This window comes from Drosophila nasuta, chromosome 3, assembly GCF_023558535.2.
Source record: "Drosophila nasuta strain 15112-1781.00 chromosome 3, ASM2355853v1, whole genome shotgun sequence".
Taxonomy (NCBI): domain Eukaryota; kingdom Metazoa; phylum Arthropoda; class Insecta; order Diptera; family Drosophilidae; genus Drosophila; species Drosophila nasuta.
In genome coordinates this window covers 14,158,957-14,180,624 of record NC_083457.1, presented here as the reverse complement: position 1 = coordinate 14,180,624, position 21,668 = coordinate 14,158,957, and the positions used below count along the sequence as shown (strand labels likewise).

The 21,668-nt window shown below is 38.0% G+C and overlaps 1 protein-coding gene and 1 long non-coding RNA gene across 51 annotated transcripts in view; one reads left to right on the top strand and one right to left on the bottom strand.

The window, feature by feature from the left end:
• The window catches only part of LOC132793059 (cell adhesion molecule Dscam2), a 74,667-nt gene that overhangs the window by 9,359 nt on the left and 43,640 nt on the right, over positions 1-21,668 (top strand). For 36 of the 50 annotated variants that reach the window (XM_060802678.1, XM_060802681.1, XM_060802708.1 and 33 more), the window contains exons 3-5: positions 9,869-10,213; positions 13,727-13,897; positions 17,578-17,727. In XM_060802678.1, coding sequence (XP_060658661.1) covers positions 9,869-10,213; positions 13,727-13,897; positions 17,578-17,727 — 666 coding nt within the window. Of the gene's footprint in view, positions 1-9,868; positions 10,214-12,102; positions 12,265-12,447; positions 12,610-13,726; positions 13,898-17,577; positions 17,728-19,068; positions 19,193-20,064; positions 20,189-20,260; positions 20,385-20,659; positions 20,784-21,064; positions 21,189-21,308; positions 21,433-21,668 lie in introns of all 50 variants that reach the window. The other 14 variants (XM_060802704.1, XM_060802703.1, XM_060802705.1 and 11 more) reach the window with 9 other exon arrangements.
• Positions 10,835-12,609, bottom strand: LOC132793063 (uncharacterized). The gene is made up of 3 exons (XR_009633068.1): positions 12,529-12,609; positions 11,893-12,460; positions 10,835-11,818 (listed from the first exon to the last, which is right to left on the bottom strand). It is a non-coding gene; the product is annotated as an uncharacterized LOC132793063 (long non-coding RNA).

The window sequence follows — 21,668 nt, the reverse complement described above, 5'->3', positions numbered from 1 at the left end:
ATTAACTTAACTGTTTAAAAAGTGCTCACAGATAGAAAAATATAATTATAGAATTTTCTTAGACTGCATCAGGTTTGGTTTGCTATGAAATACAATAGGAATTGCTTCTGTGCTGTCTTTATGTAACTGAGAGCACTCGTAAATTGTATTGAATGGGAGAATGGGAGAATGGTCCTCAAGTGAGAGATTAAAGTGAGATGTGTGCTCCACACGCAACCAGATCGGATCATATCAGATCACTGAACTGGGCTGCCAAAATAAAAGCCATTTCCGTTATGGCATCACAGAGATGAGACGAAGAAAAGAAATGTGTTTTGGGGAGAGGAAAAGCGAAGAGAGAGAAAAGCGTATAATTACAAATGATTGATGTACACTAGAGGCGAGGAGAAACCGAGGTACCGAGAGACACAAGTCGAGAGATGAGAGTCGAGCATCGAGAGTGGAGTGTCGAAGATGCCGAAGATGGAGTCGCCACATTTTGCCCCCACTTATGAGGGGCCTCGACGATGGAGGCACATCACACGCGGCGCTTGTCTAAACAACAAAAGGCAAACTGACAGCCAAGGCAACGGGATCGGATCGGTTCGGATCGGATGGGAAACCACTCCAGCATGGAGGAGGAGCAGCTGCTGTAGCTGCAGCTATAGATTTTTCCTTCACATGATTTATTTTTAATGGCTTTTTTCCCGAAACGTGTCTCTCGACATCTCGCATGTTCGATACGGTTTATTATTAGTTATTATGCTTGTGCCAAGTGCCAAGGAATTGTCGACACAGCCGCAGGAATGTCGACTCTTTGTTTTGCCAGCGCCTTTCATGTGGAACTTAGGATCTGGCGCATACATACATCATTATCATCATTCGTCTAGTTCTATGGGCAAAGTTTTGTGCATTTCATTGTTGCAGCAATTTTAGCGTCATTATTTCGAATCTCAAGTCAATTTCAGAGTCTCGAGGCAGGCATAAAGCAAATAGTTTATGAATGCATTTGGAAAGTTTTGTAATACTGTAAAATCTATTTATTTGTTCATCATAAATTCCTTTAGAAATCCTCTCGACATTCGACAGCTTGAGCATCAAAGCGATTCGTTGCCTCTTTCTGCATTCTTTGGGCCATTAAGAGCATTTGTCATACATTTTGAGCTCATTAACAGACTCGAGCAGACTTTTAAGTATTTCTATAGACAACCCAGATATGTCTAATGTTTCTATATATATAGATGGTATATGGTTAAGTGTGTAAACCTTAAGAATTTTACGAGCTGCATCGCTGACAATTTATGCTGTCTGCAACTTAAAAATGATATTTGGGGGATTCAATTTACGAATCGTGTTAAGAGGTGCCTAACATTTTATGTGCTGCTTGCATAGAAATAAGTTAGAGGTCAGCCAGCGCGTAATCCAATTTGTTAATTCTTTTGACTGGGGCAAAAACATAATTTAGTCTAGTGTGGGAAAATTAATTATTAATTCATTAATTATGCTCAAAGAAAATACATTGCTTTACAATCTATTTAGCACATTTTTAACTGAGCAAACTTAATTAATTATAATGTTTATTGTCACAGTTATTTCGTGCCTCGCAGACTGGTTTTATTTTAATGGAAATATAGACCTTATACACTATTTTTTATTAATTAATATACTTGAAACTTGCGACCTACTTTGCTATGAATCAAAAAGATCAACTTGTTATATTTTGAAACCAGTTTTGATATAAATGATATCATTAAAGCAAATATTTTTATTGCATCAGTAAATTGAGCAGTAAAATTATGGAAAATTTGTAGATATTTTAATGAAAACAAAAATGAATATTAGTAAAATATACTTATACAATTATCGAAGTTACCCATTAGTTATATTTCAACTATGCTATTCTAATCCTCTATGCTATAATCTCTTAGTAAACACAAAAGATGTTTTACAATTTCCAATTGTGTTAATTATTTTCCCTGTTTTCTTAGTTTTGTATGTTGGACTTAAGCACATGTGATTTACATGACAGCTAAAGTGAATTCGAATGCTTGTAGTGTGTGTTATACTATATTTAAATTTAGGGTCTTGTTTTTTCTCACATGTTGCTCTAAGATAAAAATACTTTGAAAGTGGCAATAACTAAGTGCTGGTTGTGGTTGTGTACGCACTCGCTTCGTACCACCATCTCCATCTCCACGTTGTAATAATTATTTCCCCCCTCCTGTCATACGCATCAACATCAACATCAACACTCAGAGAGAGAGAGAGAAAGAAGGAGAAAAAAAAACGAACTTGCCAACATATTATTATACTTATTTAATGTCTCTGCTTGGCGATGCCTTCAAAATCGTTTAGAGCCGTGCGTTGTTGCCGCATTTCACTCAACAAGCCCATGAATGGGAATGTGGATGGTAATGGGGATGAGGATGGGGAACTGAGAACTGGGCTTCCGCTCCTTTTTCCATACACTCACTGTCAGGCGCTGTCTCTTCTGGGTGGGTGACTTACTGTGTGTGTGTGTGTGTGTGTGTGTGTGTGTGTGTGTGTGTGTGTGTGTGTGTGTGTGTGTGTGTGTGTGTGTGTGTGTGTGTGAGTTTGTTTTGCTCTTTGAGTTATGTAGGCGTAGGTAAAGTGGATATTAAGTAAGTAGCTACACTTTTTTACGCCTGTCCAAACCATATTCTTTTCTACTCAGAACATAAATTTGTTATACACAGCATAACGTAAATAACAATTAGTTGAGAAATGCGATAGAAATCAACGCGCTGGCTGTAACACACAGTAAATTTAAAATTATAAACAACTTGCTGGAATTGATGAGATTAAAAAGTCGAATTTCAACGCTGAATTATGTGGCGTTAAATTAAAAAGGTTTATCTACACGAAATGGGGGCTAAGAAAATCTGAATTGTCATCTTTATTAACAATACGAAGCGAAACAAAACAGAAAGAGTGGAAGATTAACATAATTTTGGCGCCCTCATAAAAGAATCAAGCCATAATTTGTAAAATATTTGATTGCCTCGCCCAGAGAGTTGAGGTGACATTTATCAGGCAAACATCATCTACGGCGCGTACGACGAGGCATGACAAGAGGTAACAGCCCCCACCTCCACCTCTCTCCCACTCATTCGTCAGGCACTTCATGAAATGCTTGTACATTTTTGTGATGTGTGTACGTAAACTGAGTCACGTTTTTTGGGGGCTGCCAACTCGTTGTGTTTTTGGCGCTGCTTATCGCAGCAATGCAATCGAGGCAGACAACAATGACAACAATTCTTTTATTTCGACTTAAAGTTATTTAAAGTTCCATTGCTCGCGTGTTTATGAGTCTTCCCCATTTCGACGTCTCATGGAAATATCTCTTTTGCGCCTCGTTCTCGGTCTTAATTAATGCGTCGACAGCGTTTGGCTTGTTTTTTAATATGCAAAGTGCGTCGGGCTTTTGTATTTGCTTTTTTGGTGGGGCTGTCTGGGCTGGCCAGCAGCAAGTTGGCAGTCCCACTTGGGACGCACTTCCCCCGAAGCTCTTGACACATTCCCATGCACAAACACTCGCACGTGCGTGGTCGATGCTCGTGAATGTTGTGCAACGCTTTCAGCGACAAACAAACCACCCTCACTCTGTCTCTATTCGTCTCTGTTTCTCTCTTTCTCTTTCTGTCTATCTACGTATGGCAGGCAGTCAACCAGCCGGCTCTTGCTTCCCTCAAAAGTATCTCAAAGCGTTAGCAGCGCCAACTTCTACTTCATACTTGCCGTTCCCGCTGGCATTTGTAGCCGTCGTCGTCATCGAGGCACAGTGGTGTGATTATGATATGCATCGTAATCGCTTTCTTAAGCTGAATTTATTATCATAATAAAAGTGAACTAACTGGGGTAGTTTTCATAAAGTATACCATTTATATTAAAGAATGCATTTTTTGTTACTAAATTCTGCATAATTTAATATCACTTTAAAAGTAAACAAACTAGCTTTAAAGTAAATACAAGTAAAATTAATATTTAAGAGTTTAATAATATTCGAAGATTGGTAACTAGTTGCTGCATAATTTTGTATCACAATAAAAGTAAAGTGAGAAAATGTAAAATAAAATGAATATTAAAGAATTTCATAAAATAATATATTTTTTTTTGTATCTAAATTCAGCTGAGAGTGTTAAAGAATATAATGTAATGCATTTACTTATATGTATATTTAATATACACACGCAAATAATAATTACTACCCAATAAATGGATGTACATATATGTACATATGTATATTTCAACATTATTTTTCATTTGTGTTGTTAATGATTTTTATCTTATAACAATACAGTTCCACTTCACCGACTCTGCACAATGAAGCTGCTATAAATACACATTTATTTCAAGTACAAAGGTACATTGTTCTACATATTTTTATTAACCTTACCAACATGTTATTATATACATATAGTGGAATATATGAAAAATATATTATATAAAGTATAACACTTTTCATAGATTTCAGGACACTGTGTCAGCTGTCGAGACACATCAACTGCATCATCATGCTCGTCATAAACCGCACTCAGTCTCTCAGCAACTTCATAACAAGATTCCACGTGCTATCACTTGGTTTCGCTCTCTGTCACTCTCCCTCACTCTCTTTGTGCTTGTATAACATCCCACACCTAAACGATGTCCCATATTGGCTCCTGTTTGCTTAACGGGTGTCTCACGTGTGTCGCTCCAGATAAATGTCACCTTTCCATCAGCGACGCGTCGTCGACTCGACCGCAAGGTGGACAGCTTGTGGTTTCGCATGTCATTCATTGAGTTGGCTGTCGGGATTGGAGAATTGTTGTTAGAACTGCCTACTCTATCGGTGTCTAGTGGTTACTCTGCGTAGGCATTGAATGACATTTTTTGTTACGCATTAGCTAATTGCATTTCGGGCCAACAACTTATAACTTAGTTATAACAGTTGCCCCTGGCTTTAACGTGACTTTGTGTGGGTCTCTGAAACACACGATTCGAGTGGGTAAAACTGAAAAATACTCGCAACAGACCTTTTAATTCTCTGTTTCACAGCTGTCGAACTGGTTTTTCATCTCGTCAGACAGATGTTTGCTTTGCCAAAAACAGCGCTTGAATAGCAGAAGAATGCTCCCGATGCGATTGAACTACACGCATCATTAGCTCAACACTCATTTAGAACTTCAACCGTAATGTTTGATGAAAATATCATTTAGATCGCGTGACACTCGCGGTGTTTGATGTTGCACACAACACACACACACTCACACACCTCCCCAAGCTGACCTCTCACCTCATGTGCGTGTTCAATTTTCGATGTTTGGGGCGTATTGTGTTTGGTGTTTTGGGTTCTCGGGCTTTGTGTCATACGTGTGCCTATTGAACTTGTGCGCTTTGTTTTGTTTTTCTTTGTCAGGAAGTTATTAATTTCGAATTTCCTTTTACTTTCCCGCTGCTCATGAAAACGACAGGAATCATTGATGTCTGTAATTACGTCTTTTTCGGCCTTTGTCTAAGCCTGGGAATCGGTTTATTAGCAGACTCATATCAAATGGGCGTAGCACGCACTGGCTACTGAGTGGAAGGGCTCGACAGGTCAACCCATTAATTCTTTTTAATGGAAATTAGCTAATTTTTGGAAATAGTTATAGTCACAGATATGTTGTTTTAACAGTGATATTTTCTAGGTACAAAATTAGGTTGTATAATTTATTATTAATTAGGTTTACAAAATTCAGTTTTCAATAACTGAAAACATAAAATTTATCATTTGTTAATAATTAGAATTTAGTTGTAACTTATCTGAACGTTATATTTAGAGGACAGCAGACTCCAGTCATCATTTTACAATCAATTTACTAAATATAATAGCTGCTGTGATGATAATATTAAATGATGTATGATATTTTAAATAAAAGCTGAATCATTTAAAGCTTTGATTTAAGCTTTGCTAAATATGAAATGTTCTACATATGTATAGTATGTGGAATTCTTTTCTTCACTGCCAAATGATTTTAACAACTAGTTGGGGCCTTACTTATACCCACAATACTATTTTAACAGTAGTTCGCACCTACTTAAAAGTCGTGGCTGACTTTGATATTTATAGCTCTCTTTACTATACACGCTTTGGGAGTATTATGTAATAAATAATTTTGACAAAGTAACGCGACAACTTCGCGACAGCATTTTGCTTTAGCTAGAAATATATTTCCTATTACTCATCCGAGCCGTCACACACATTACGTATACGTACACACACAGACACATGCATAAATCTATTGCTTGGCTCGTTTATTTGTTTATTTAACATTCAATTCATTTGCGAGTGCGGTCTGTGTTAATGTTTGTTTACTGTGGCGCCATTTATTTGAAACGGCGTCTCGGAAGAGTCAAAGAAGTCTGGAAGCTCCCAGCTCCCACGTAGTGATCGTAAGTGCGCTGGGAACTTGTCGCTTGCTCGTAGCACGAATCGACAACTGCAACTCAGATGACCTTAGCTTCCCATCAGCGTCAATTGCAATTCCCTCTGATTAATCATTTTGCCGCATAATTGCATTTACACAGAGACAATTGACAGACGCAGTACGAGTATATAGAAATGTTTTGATATGCTTCATGCTTAATCAGACTGCATGTTTGTATGTATTGCACTGTGAAGTATATAGTACATATATGTAATTGGAAAATTGCGCTTCAAAAACAACTAAAGCGGCACAATTGACTGAGTTGTGTTTTGCTGTCGCTGTCGTTGTCGTCGTCGTTGCTCTCCTCGTGGTTTTGTTGGGCAGCTGGTAACGTCACCGGCGACCTGGAACCGGTTTCTGTATGTTTGTTTATTCAGCTTTTGATTTGCCAAAAAACAAAAAAAAAACTTTAAGCTAGGGTAAAAAGTGACCGGGCCACTTTATCTGTTGACCATTGAAGAGAAGAGGAAACACCTGCTGCAAAAATCTTTGCAAACAAAACTGAAGCTGCCGAAAAGTTGAAACAACGTGCAGAAAAGTTCGCAAAAGAAAAACAAAACAAAGAAGATCAAAAGCAAAAGGCAGCTGGTGTTAGTGTCAAGGAGAAGCAACAGACAAAGGCAAAAGTGAATTCGGCAAAAAGAGAATTCATTCATTCTTCCTCTCTCTCTCTGAAGTGCAATGGAATTAACCAAGGATAATAAATGGAAATCATTTGCTTTTTATTCTCTTGCTGCGGGTGTCATGTTTTTGTCATAAAACCACATATTTACGATCCCATAAAGTAAACCAGAAGAGGAGGAGCTTCAGTCTCTTTGCTCTCTTCAGTTCACTATTTCTATTTTATAAGCGAAAAAAAACTTTGTTTCTAATCGTTTTCTCAATGCTCAAACTGAAAAGCAGATGTGTAACAGCTGCAAGATATGAGTATGAGTATGAATATAATTGGATTTGCGGTGTTCCATCTGCCATATTCGCATTTATTCTTATTCATCTCACTTCAAAATTTCGCTCTTTCTCTTCTCGCTATATAAGGGTATTGATACCCGCTATGCATATGGTAGAAGGGTATTACAACTTTGTGCCTGAAAAAAATGATTCTTTGATCCTATAAAGTATATACATATATATTTTTTATCAGCGTTAACAGACGCTTATTATTATTAAAGAGCAAGCGTATTGAAGCTTTATTTCTTGGTACATTTAAATATAATTAAGTAGTGCAAAAGTTATTTAAGAAATAATTTGACAATTAACATGGCAAAAAGGGGCTTCAGCTAAGGGGCTTACTATGGTAATATTTAAAAGTATGTCAATATACAAAATAAAAACGTTAGTATATTGTAGTATTTTTAAGGTATTTTAATTTGGAATCTTTTAAGAATAATACTCCACTGTTTTACTTTTATTTAAATTGGGTAGCGGATATCTCGCAGTCGAGCACACTCCACTGTAGGTTGCTTACTTATTATATATGAGTTTATGGTACTTATCCCTCCACATGGCCATCATATGTTTGCCACTGTGAATTTTTAATATTCTTTAAAGGAATTTAATTTATGAATTCGCAACGCGTTATTGCGCACTTCCTGCGCGTACATAATTAAGGAGTCATCATTGAACAACAATTGGGAAATGGAGAAATCAATTTGGTTGACCGCAAACCCAACTCACTGACACTCACTCTAATAAGTGGGTATTGGAAAAGGGTATCAACACACGCACCGTCGAAGACTGTCACACACTCTAAATAGCTGGCTATGTCAGTTTAATTAATTCGTTGTCATTCTCCAAATGCCACAGTGGCGTGCCGCAAGCGGCAAGTTCTTTGCTGGCCTTTAAAGAATTTTACACTGCCATCAAAAAACACTTACATGCCACGCCCATTGTGTATATGCCTCTTTTTGCCACACTGCTTATTGTTTTTAATTATTCTCTAACAAATTTTGTTGCTTTTCGTGTTGTTGTTTGTTTGGAAAGACGAGCTCGACATTAATTAATGCGAGAGTGGAAATGATAAATTAGACAAGTGGCCACATGACCCCAAAATGCAACTGTGTGAACTCTGAAGGACATGCGAAATAGTCGTTATATGTAGTAAAGCACAGCTATAGGAAAATGTAGAAAAGTTTATGCTATTTTAATATGATGATTTAATTGATTGAGACTAGCAATTAACTAGATTAATAAATGATTAGATGACAAGTAAAGTTAAATTAAAATGTTGTCAATATTTGTAATTTGATTAGTTAAATGATTTAAAGTAACAATTATTTTGTTTAAAACATTAAAATAGGCATAATGCCTAATAAATAAATAACTAAATAAGTAATTAAGCAACAAAAAGTAGTTCAATTATGTTGAAATATTTTCGAACTGTTTTTGTTGGGTTAAAGATTTAATAAGATAATAGAAAATATTAAAACTAGCTTATATAAACTATCTATTCTTGTAAATAATTAAATAATAATTATACCAAAATAAATAAATAAAAATGTTAGGTGATGGCAATGTTTGTAATTCATTAGGTGATGTGGTTCGAACTGATTGTGTTGGGTGAAAGTTCCATTGCCCAAAGGTTGATTGGAGTTTAGACTGGAAATCACTTAGCTAAATTGTTTTATACAAAGTATAAATTAAAAATAATAACATACTAGAAAATGAAAGGCATAACACACAGCTTGAAATGTTTTATTCACTGCTGTATATAGAATTGCGAAGCCTTTTCATATGAGACACAACTGAGCGCTGGCTTAAGGTGAGTCAGGCATTGAAATTGCTGCATGCCGATGCATAAAATGCGATACGAAATTGCTGGCGAATGTAGAAGTGACTTTTGGGATGGGAACAGATGGGTTAGTTGGTTGGATGGTTCTGCCTGTGTCTATGGAAACTTTTGTTGTGCGCCGCAGCAGCAACAGCAGCCTCTTTGAAAGTGTCAATGAACGATTTTAGACCGTTCGCCTTTTGTTTGAGCTTTGCTTTGTGTGGGTGTGTGTGTGCAAGTGTGTGCAGAGGAAATGAAAGAGAGACCAGTTTGTAGTTGTTGTCGTTGTTGCTGGTGTTCTCGCAACAACAACGCGAACAACAGCAAAAGAGTTCAGCACTGGCTGCAGGGCATCCGCATAGCGAAGCGAGTTACTGATCCATGGCATTCAATTGTCGAGCAGCAACAACCACGACAACAACTTTGGAACAAAAGCCAAACTGTTGACAATTGACTTGGACTCTGACAAATATGATGACAAATTTACATGCATACACGCTCCATATACATACACAGATACTTATATGTATGCATGCGTATACTTAATATGCGCATGTGAATAAACTTCCGCTCCGCTTGCCCTCAATATTTCAAGTGCTCTATGTGTTTTTAATTATATGTGTTAATTAATTTTCTCTCTTCCTCTTTGCAGCTTCTGTCGGCAACACTTTGGCAGCCAATCCAGCAGATTCTGATCAAAAGGGACCCGTCTTCCTTAAGGAACCCACCAATCGCATTGACTTCTCGAACTCAACTGGCGCCGAAATTGAATGCAAATCGAGTGGAAACCCCATGCCCGAAATTATCTGGATCCGCAGCGATGGCACCGCCGTGGGAGATGTTCCCGGACTTCGTCAGATCTCGTCGGATGGCAAATTGGTCTTCCCACCATTCCGTGCCGAGGACTATCGTCAGGAGGTTCATGCCCAGGTCTACGCTTGTCTGGCCCGCAATCAATTTGGATCCATTATCTCACGCGATGTTCATGTGCGAGCGGGTAAGTTGTCGGTGTTCTAGAGAGAGCAAAATGGAGTTACAGAGTGCAGAGCAAGCTGGATGGATGTTGCCTAAATCTAATTAGAAGAGAAACAAAATGATTGAAGGGACATCAAAAGCCCTAGATACTATTTATTTATTTAATATATTTAAAAGAAGTCAAGAGTTACTTGAAACAATGATGAACTTGTATGTTTGATTATTCCATATTATTGAATAGCATAGGATTACATAAAGATTATCTGAAAAATGTATTTTCCGAAATGAAGTTTTAGTAAGTGAAAAAAGGGAAATTATTTCAATAAATTCAAAAACAAACAAACAATATAATTGCTACTTTCATTGATTTATTATAAATTAATATAGGATTTTTTTTAAAAATTTTGATGATGATATTAAGAAAAGTTAATTAAATGTGATTGAAACATCAAAAGTAAGCACTCTTTTCCAATTTAAAAACAGACTCTCATTATTTTTTTCACTTCAATTGTAGAAAGTTTTTTAAGACTTAAAATAGTCATGTTAGATTTATTTGGCAGTTTGTTTGACATGTTACTAAAGTATTTAAAACTACAGCCACATCCAAAGCTTGCACTGCACTCATCAAATATCAAATATTTATTGCAGGATTTCAGCAAACTTTCAGCAGAACTCGCGCTCCACGTTGGTTGTAAATTCGTTGCTACGTTGTTAAGGGCTGTCATTTTAATTACCAGCATATGTCGCTTTATAATGTGTAATGTAGGGAAATGTTTCAACGCTCTCTGCTGCAAAAAGGAAAATCATTATAGTTGCGATTTTGTTGTTGCTCCATTGCTTTGCAATTCGATGTCAGTTGGCATTTGCCTTAAATCGATTTGTTATTTGCACTTTCAAGCTGTCTAAAGTGTTGAAACTTTTGCAGCACTTCTTGCACTTGCCAAGATACATAGTTTATAGGGTTTGGAGCACATGTGCCACCCTTTGTTGCAGTCGTCGTCTTTGCAATTTCACCGTAATTAATTATTGTGCAAGCTGTTGCTGTTGCTGTTGATGATGATGCAATTGCCACACATCGTTTGCCCCGACGCGTCGTCACCTTGTCCGGTGGGAGGCCAGAGTTCATAGCAGGCGAAGTTCATACTCTCTAGTTATTAGTTGGCTCCCCAAAGACATGCATATATGTATGTTATTTATTCATGTGAAAATTTGTGAACTTGTGCGCTGTGGAAATATCCATTACTTCCGCTTGCATAAAGCAACGTTAAATAGGCCAGACTTAATGACTTCTTATCTAATTATGCTACAATCATGCAAGCAACCCCATGTCACTTGAACGCCACCTGGCGGTCGTGGATGGCAAACAGTTCAGCGTAGCTTAGTCATCGGGTCGCGACAGTTGACGTGTTCGCTAGCAATTAGCCCCATGCCAAGAGAGACCTAACCCAATCTCTGCTTCCCTTTCCTTCGCATATGAACTCGGTTCCTATTTAACTCCAAGAATTTATCATGTTCGTTTAGTGCCAAAAATATAAGTAAAGCAGAGACTGATGATAATGTGGCCAACATGAATGAAATATGGCTTTAACACGGGCTACACCTCAAATGCTGACTGGCTGGCTGACAACTAAAATACGTTTTTAATTAATTTTATGCTGCGACTGCGACTGTGATTAAAACTATGTTTTTTTTGTCTCGCACTTTTCACTTAATTGGCCGCCTAATTGTTTTCCGACAAACAGGAAGCTTACGCAGCGTGTGTATTTCCAGGAATTCTATTCAACAGAGTTGTCAAGGTTGAACAGGTGTTTTTTTTTCAGCGTGAGAATAGTTTCAGATTCGCACAAACAACAACAGCACTCAGCATACACACTCAGCACTCTTTCATTCATATCATACACCACTTTACAGTTGTTGCCCAGTACTACGAGGCGGATGTGAACAAGGAGCATGTGATTCGCGGCAATTCGGCGGTTATCAAGTGCTTGATACCCTCATTTGTGGCCGATTTCGTTGAGGTTGTCTCCTGGCATACCGATCAGGAGGAGAACTACTTTCCGGGCACAGAATATGGTGCGATGCCCAACAACAAGAACAAAATATACTTAGTAGATCTCAGCATTATGTAGGATTAGGTTTCTACTAAAAACGCATGGCCATCGTGTTACAATATTCCTTCATGCAAAATCATTCATCAAACTATTATTCCCATCTTATATTATATGACTATTTTTGTTTCTTCTCCTGTATGTTTAGTCGTTTCGCAACACTATGAAGAGGATATACACAAGGCGTTTGTCATTCGCGGCAATTCGGCCATATTGAAGTGTGATATACCATCATTTGTAGCCGATTTCGTTAATGTCATCTCCTGGCATACCGATCAGGAAGAGAATTTCTATCCAGACACTGAATATGGTGTGTTTTCCTCACTTTCTGTCTTCGTCTGTCTCGCTCGCGCGCTTGCTCACTGCCTTAGTATATGTGTGTCTGTGTGTGTGCGTGTGTGTGTTGCAAAACAACACTACTTTTAACTACTACGTCTACCAGCAATATAATCCCCCCAAAACACACACCACAACAACGAAAACAATCACACCACACGTGTACAGTGCAAGAGCAGTTAACCAACACTAAGTACTAAGTACTTACCAACACCAACTATCAACAAACGACACCCAACACTGGTACACTAATATCTGTAAAATACGCGCCTCTCACACACACACCAAGTGTAACTCTGCAATGAGCTAACTCCATTAACCAACACTGGTTAGGTCAAAGTCGTCCCCTGTCCGCTCTTCATTCAGTTTAGTTTCTTTTCTTATTGAACATATATTTATATTAGTATTTTTATTTTGATTTGTGCTTATCCATGTGTCTTATGCCATTTTTGCTTTAGTCGTTACCCAATACTATGACACCGATGTAAATAAGGCCTATGTGATCCGGGGCAATGCGGCTGTGCTCAAGTGCGAAATTCCCTCATTTGTCGCCGATTTTGTTAGCGTTGTCTCCTGGCACACGGATCAGAATGAGGACTTTTTTGCCAGGCAGCGAATACGGTTTGTTCCAAGTTTTCAGGTTTCTTCTATAGAGAGTTTGTTATACTATAAGTTGTTGTAGACTCGTGCAAAGTTCCCTCATTTTCCCCCTTCTATAAATTATTTATTTTTCCATTTCGTTTTTATGCATTTTATATACACACATGATACAAAGTTGACTTGTTGTTCTCAGTGCGTGTTTATGAGCCATGTACCTAAACTATTATTAACCTTCAGCCTCAGACAGATACAGCGGAGACTTTCTCAGGGAAGTTTGCCATGGCATAGCATAGCATGTCTAAATATTTATGCACATCTCATCAAATTGCGCATTAAGCTGCATTAATTGCATTCGCTCCAGCTTGACTTATTTCAATTAGTCGCTGCTGGGTTTTCACACGCCCAACGTAAACACACGCGAGGTGTGGCAATCCTTTCCCCCTGCACTTCACTCTTATTAAGTACTCTAAATCTCATTCCATTCCATGTAGTTGTGCAACAGTTCTACGAGTCGGAGGTTAATAATGAGTATGTCATCAGGGGCAATTCGGCGGTGCTGAAGTGCTCGATACCATCGTTTGTGGCGGACTTTGTGCAGGTTGTATCCTGGCAGGATGAGGAGGGACAACTCTATGGCACACTCGAAGACCAGCAGGGCACGGGTGCGATTTTCGAAACTAAGTTGCTAAGCCTTAACTCTTCGACAAACTATCTTTCCCCCACATTATCCCACTGTATATTTTACATTTTCATTTACATATTTACTTTTACAGCGCGTGTGTTTTACGATAGTTTTTCGCTAGTTCATTTCGTTGATTATTTGCTTTCCCTCAAACATCTTGCAGTCGTCAACCAGTACTATGAGGCTGAGGTTGTTTCCGAGTATGTGATCAAGGGCAATACGGCGGTGCTCAAGTGCACAATACCAAGTTTTGTCGCTGACTTTCTGCGAGTCGAAGCCTGGGTAGCCAGCGATGGCACGGAATATATGCCGCAAGATGATTTTGGTAGTTCTCTTAACTAGATTGTATTTTTTATTGATAAATAGTGGTTTCCCTCTTAATCATCCCGATTCCTATCCCAAAATGCTATAGCTTCATTTGTTTGCTTGTTGTTTCTGTACAGTTGTGAATCAGTTTTATGGCGCGGATATTTTAATGGAGTATGTGATCAAAGGGAATGCTGCGGTATTGAAATGCTCGATACCATCGTTTGTGGCTGATTTTGTGCGAGTTGAGTCCTGGATCGATGAGGAGGGCACTGAACTGCGTCACTCTGAAAACTATGGTACACTCAACACACACAGTTTGTTAGACTCTAACTTTAAGTTACCTCGGTTACCACGACTATCCAAACACTTTCCATGTTCTCTTTTGATTTCAACTTTTATTTTCCCCGCTTCATTTTGCAGTGGTTAATCAGTTCTATGAGGCCGAGATAATGACAGAGTATGTGATTAAGGGCAATGCAGCAGTGTTAAAGTGTTCGATTCCCTCGTTTGTGGCGGATTTTGTGCGTGTCGAGTCGTGGATTGATGAGGAAGGCAATGTGCTGACCTTCTCCGACAATTATGGTGGGCAATATGCTATAGTGCAGCTCGGTTTAGACTTAAGTTAGCGACGAATCCAAATCCCCAAATCCGTAACTGAACCACAAAATTATCTATTGATTTGCTTATTTGTTTTGTTTTTGCGCAGTCGTTTCACAGTTCTACATTACCGAGGCTGAGAATGAGTATGTGATTAAGGGCAATGCGGCGGTGGTCAAGTGTAAGATTCCCTCGTTTGTGGCCGACTTTGTGCAGGTCGAGGCCTGGGTGGACGAGAATGGGGTTGAATTGTGGCGCGATAATGCAACCAGCGCTTATGGTACAGTCTAAAAATCATTTTACATTTTCTCCACATAGCTGTTAAAACTTTTAAGCTAGTTCTTAGATGACTTTTCCCAACAAAAACACTTTCCATCCATCACTTTTGTTTTGTCAGTTGTCATTCAATCGTATGAATCGGAAGCGGATAATGAATATGTCATTCGTGGCAACTCTGTGGTTATGAAGTGCGAGATTCCATCGTATGTGGCGGACTTTGTTTTCGTCGATCTCTGGCTGGATTCAGAGGGTCGCAATTATTATCCCAATAATGCCGAGGAGACGGGTACTTTTTCCATTTCGTATTTTTTTTGTGTGTGGGTTATTGACATGCTTTCCAGATCCAGTTCCATATATTAGTACCTTATTTCATATTATGTAGTTTCTTTAAATTATTTTTTTTGTGGTCTCTTCGTGTTTATCTCTACCAGTTGTGCATCAGTTCTATCAGACACGCGTCATCGATGAGTTTGTGCTGCGCGGCAACTCTGCAACCCTGAAGTGCCTGGTGCCCTCGTTTGTGGCTGATTTCATAGACGTTGAGGCTTGGTTAGATGAGGAGGGCGTGGAAATAATGCGTCCTCTGCCAGATGAATCCATTGGTAAAGGATGTTGCTGCTTAGCTTAGCCATAGGACTAGAACTCTTTTAATTCCTTTTACCTCTATTCCACTCATTATCCATTCACTCATTATCCTCATGAATGCTATTTCAGTGGTGAAGCAATTCTTTGAGTCCCAAGTGTACGATGAGTACGTGATCAAGGGGAATGCGGCCATATTCAAGTGTCAGACTCCATCATTTGTTGCTGATCATTTAGAAATAACGGACTGGATCGATACCGAGGGCGGTATCTATACCAAAAATATAACGGGTACAAGACTTTTGCGAATATCGGTAACATTGTAGAAACATGAAGGGGGGGAAGCATCTGTTGTCTGTCCACAATTTTTACATCTTATGATTTCGAATTATTTTCCCGAACATACGATATCCATCTTGTCAATTTCCCAACTCTCGATCTCTCATCTACCTTCAGTTGTGCCACAATCCTACAGCGTCAATGTCATGGATGAGTCCATTTTGCGTGGCAATAGCGCAATTCTCAAGTGCCACATTCCCAGTTTTGTTGCCGACTTTATTGTGGTCGACTCGTGGGTTGAGGACGAAGAGCGGCAGATATATCCGCAGGCCGATGTCACAGCTAGCGGTAATTCATCTACTAGCTATTAAGTTCTCCTCTAAATGTTAGCCTTGTTTCTATACACACTCAATTCAAAATAATTCCCGTCCAAAAACGCATTCCATTCGCCAGCTTGTTGCTCGATAATCACTCAAGTGTTCAGTGCATTGGTCCAAATCTCCAAGAGCTCCTCTTCTAACAGGAAACCACTCTCATTGCTGCGCTGTTAGGCATTCAATTACTTTCTGTTTTCTTTCTTTTATTTTCACTTTCCTTTCTGCATACTCTTCTTACTTTATCCCAACTCCAATGTTATGATTTCTATATCCTTTCCCTCGCTATATCCCAATTCCAAGAGTCGCTCCTGACTTGCCCAACATAAAACCTACCCCTTCATGTAGTCGAAAGTAGCGTTGTTTTGTAGCCTAGTGTAAATATGTATTTAAATAAATGTATAAACAAAAATGCTAATAAATTAATGAATTTTAACTAAACGTAATACTGAAAAAGTAAACATTTTGTAAATATGAGAGCTTAAGCAAATACTCATTCGATTCAGAAACTGTATAACAAACATCCATCAACCACGATAATCCACAACATCAGCTAAAAGTATTGGCATTTTTGTTAAAGCATGAGAATCATTACGCATCGTTAAGAAATTGTAGGAAATTCTCAAGAATTTGTTTATAAACCACTTGAATCAATTGTAAATATATTCAACTTAAATAATTTCCCACAATTTATTGTCGATCAAAACAATTGCTTGGAATGGTGCATAGTTAGTTATAAGCAAGAGATTTTGCTCAGATTAATTGAATTCGATTTGGCAAAAAATAAATAAATAATCTGAACAGATTCTCGCTTGTAGTTGTAAGACTGAATTTGTTAAATAATGAAATTAATTTCATGTATATTCTCAACATAAAAATAACGCACAATCTTCAGTCTTACACTCTTAATTGTACATAGCATCGATTCTAATCTAATAATTAATATTTATAGTATACACAAATCGCATTTTGAAAGTCACATTGCATGATCTATGAATAATGACATAATCTTTTATGAAAAATATATATGAAGTGCTTTCTTGCTTTGCAATCTTTGCTGTTATGTGGCTTTCGAATGTGAACTGAACAAATTCAATTAAAGCAACAGTTTTAATTGAATTTGATCAATTGAATGGTAGCTTTATCTTTACGTTAGCTTAAGTTCCCCTAAGGATCACCATGACTAATAAATTTTATCTTTTCGTTAATTATTTTTAATTAAACACAAACACAAAATTAGACGGAAAATATCTGGTTCTGCCCTCCGGAGAATTGCATATTCGTGAAGTTGGACCCGAGGATGGATACAAGAGCTATCAGTGTCGCACCAAGCATCGTTTGACCGGAGAGACACGTCTAAGCGCGACCAAGGGACGATTGGTTATCACAGGTAAGTCGGCCTTGTTTGCCAATTGACTTTCTAACTTTTTTTTATGATATAAACTTCAGTTATCAAATATCTTCAAGAAGAAATTAAATTATATAAATATATTTTATATAAATAAATAAAAAAAAAGAAATTAAATCACCATTTTTGCATAGCTGGTGAATATATTGAAAATATATTCCATTAGTATTTAGTCGATTTCTATCTTAAAAATGATAACTGAAGTTTAATATTGCTAAATAAACTTCATACAAATATATGTTACTTTTTTATTGAAACACCTTTTCATATTGTTTTATTGTTTATTGTTTTATTGATGTACATATTTTAAACCTAAAACTTAATTCTAAAGTTGTAAGTGAGATAGGGAAAACGTTCAAAAATATTTTAAAGTTTATCTTACATTCTTGGATATTTTATATGGAAAATCTAGACAATAATTTTAAAACAAATATAATATGCTGTATTTAACATATATTTGTGTGAATCTTAATTAGCTTATAAAATTTGTTAAAATAAAAAAACTACTTTGAATTACAAATTATTGAAGTGTAGTTTCTTTATTTTAACATATGTATTTAATGTGTGTATTTGGAATACTCAACTAAATTAAAAAACAAATTAAAACAAGAATAAAATACAAAATAAATGTAAGAATGTTAATTTTTTTTTGTTATATTCTTTATTTATTTACAATCTATCTATTTAAAGATAATAAGTAAATTATATGAAGAATATTAATGATTAAATGAAATATTGGTAAAGTATTCCAAATACACTCAGCAGAATATTGAGTAACTAAAACGTTAAAACTTTATTTACTCGGTGTTCCGTTTTTATAATACCGAGATATTAATTACTCGGTATATAAAAAACATATTTGATGAGCAACAATATTCTGATTTATTTGTTTATATTCCCACATTCAATCAAATAGATTTTTCGCTTAAAATCTGTTTCTTTGTGAAGGAATAGCGAATATAAATATCATAAAAATAACAATTTTAATTACTTGCTATTGCATTGGTCAGAAAATTGTTGTTCGCTTAAGACTAAATTGAAAACTGCCTGAATGTTGGGATAGGGTACTCGACAATGCTAAGAGCTTGAAACAAAGCCTAAATAAATAGAGAAAGAATAATTAAGAAATGTCTGTGGTCCGTTGAAAAAGTCAGAGAAAGAAAGCAAAGCAGAGCCTTATTTAATTTGAATTCATTTTTCGAAATCCTTTTGCCAATGCGCCCAAGAGGTAAGTGCCAAAACAACAATTAGTTCTAATAATTAAAAGATAAACTGTTTAAAAAAATTTGTTAACTACATTTTCCATTTTGGATTCATTCACAGAACCAGTTGGCAGGGTTTCGCCTAAGTTTCCAACCACATTGACAAGTAGCAGCTTTACGAGCTCGGCCAATGATAGTCTCACATTGCTGTGTCCTGCTCAGGCTTATCCGGCGCCATTATTTAGGTGGGCAACTCAATTTGAATTAGACCCAACTTTGGCCAGTTTTCCGCAGCTTTCTTTTCTATATATGTATCTCCTGCATTTGTTTCTTTAAGAACCCATTGCAAGTGTTGGTCCACGTCTGCTCTCTGGCAACGACATAAAAGTTGTTCAATATGCTGCCCAACATGCCATAACTCTGCTCTGTCCAGCTCAGTCGTATCCTATGCCCATGTTTAGGTATGACCTTATCCCAACAACTTTTAACTCGAATGCGTTTCTCTGTTAGAACCCGTTGGTAGTGTTGGACCACGTTTAACGAGTGGCGACGAATCTCGCATCCTCAGGGTGCACATGGAGCAGAGTGCCACATTGCTATGTCCAGCTCAAGCCTATCCAGTGCCCTTTTTTAGGTAACCCAAACCCAACATCAGGTTTTACTGAAACTCTTCCCCCCACTAAGCTGTCATTAATTATTTTTCAAGAGCCCGTCGCTAGTGTTAGTCCCAAGGTGACAGCTGGCGATGATGCCATCAAAATACCCAAAGTGTCCATGGGTCACAGTGCTACACTTATGTGTCCAGCTCAGGCATATCCGGTGCCCTTCTTTAGGTAAAAACACACCCAACATTTAGGCACAATTTAAGCTGCTTTTCCATACTGACTTTATACACTGTTATTCTGTATTAGAACCCGTTGGTAGCGTCAGTCCACAGTTCAGTGGCAATGGCAACCAGGAGCACATCACACTCACCCGTATTCCACTTAATCAAAGCGTGACTTTAATGTGTCCAGCTCAAGCCTATCCAGTGCCATTCTTTAGGTAATACTTCATATCCCAACATCAGGCTGACTTCATTTGACTTGTTATCATAATTGTCTTTATTGCTTTAAAGAACCTGTTGGCAGTGTGGGTCCTAGATTGACCTCTGGCGATGATTCTCGCACCACTAAAGTGCAGCTTTCCCATAGTGTTACTCTGCTCTGTCCAGCTCAAGCTTTTCCAGTGCCCTTCTATAGGTAAGCTCGCTTCCCAGATTCAGGCAGTCTGTTAGCAATTTTTTTATTGAGCTTTGCTTATATTATTCACAGAGCCCGTGGGCAGTGTTAGTCCCAAAATTAATACGGGCGAGGACTTTAAACATGTAAAAGGCAAAAGTGCCCAGCATCTGAGCTTACTCTGTCCTGCTCAGGCATATCCCCAGCCATTCTATAGGTAATAATACCCAACCAACTCGGGCAGTTTTTAAGCAAAGTTGTCAAATTTGTCTGCCTCATTTACAGAGCCTGTGGGCAGTGTTAGCCCCAAGATAAACACAGGAGATGACTACAATCATATAAAAGGCAAAAGTGCCCAAGACTTGAGTCTACTCTGTCCTGCCCAGGCATATCCTCAGCCTTTTTATAGGTAATAACCCTTCCAGCAACTAGGGCAGTTTTCAGAAAATGGTGTTTTAGCAGTTTCAATATCTTTACTCTCCTTCCTTCTAGAGCCCATTGGCAGTGTTAGTCCCAAAATAACAAATGCAGATGATCTGAAGCATGTGAAAGTCAAGCTCAGTCATGGCGTCAGTTTGCTGTGTCCAGCTCAGGCTTATCCACAACCCGTTTCTAGGTAAATCCAGTCCCAACATTGCAGGATTGCTTAAGGAGTTGCTTTCGTTTTTTAAAGAAATTTCCAATGTTTGCAGAGCCCGTTGGCAGCGTGGCACCCAAGCTCAATTTTCTCGAGCGCTTTAAAATGATGCAAGTCGAGGGCGGCAGCGGTTTCAACATTCAGTGTCCGGTTCAATCTTATCCAATGCCCGTATTCAAGTAAGAGCCAAAGCTAAGTCCACATCCAACATTCAGTTTAGTTTAGACAACTTCGATTGATTTTGTGATGTTTATATGTAGAACCCGTTGGCAGTGTGCGTCCAAAAGTCAATGCCCAAGACAAGCACCAGTTTATTGATGTGCAAATGGCCAACAGTATTGCGCTGCTCTGTTTGGCACAATCTTATCCAACGCCAGCTTTCAGGTGGTTAGTAAATTGGCCCCGCCCAGCAAAAAACAGACAGTTTTCTAGCATAATAAAGTCGTGCATGTCATGCCAGCAGATAAAAGCACTCGCAATGTATTTTTCTTATATATATTGTAGAACCCGTTGGCTCAGTCAAGCCCAAAATAAACATTCAGGACAAATTGCAGACACGCGAGATGGCGCAGCACGTGAGCTTTGCTCTGCTCTGCCCCGCTCAATCGTATCCTATGCCTGCTTACAGGTTAGCTGCTCCTTATAGTTGTAAAACTACTGCATGTCCTGGCGCTATAAAGTCCTTAAATTACTCCGACTTGACCGCAGCACAACTTTACGTTAGTTTAATTCCGATTCAACGATTATTTCGTTAGCCTTATTTCCATTCAGCGATTATTTTGTTAGTCTAATTTCCCGTCAGGCAGTTATCAAATAATTTTCGGCAATTGTGCTACATTTGGTTGGCTTTTGCTTTACAGAACC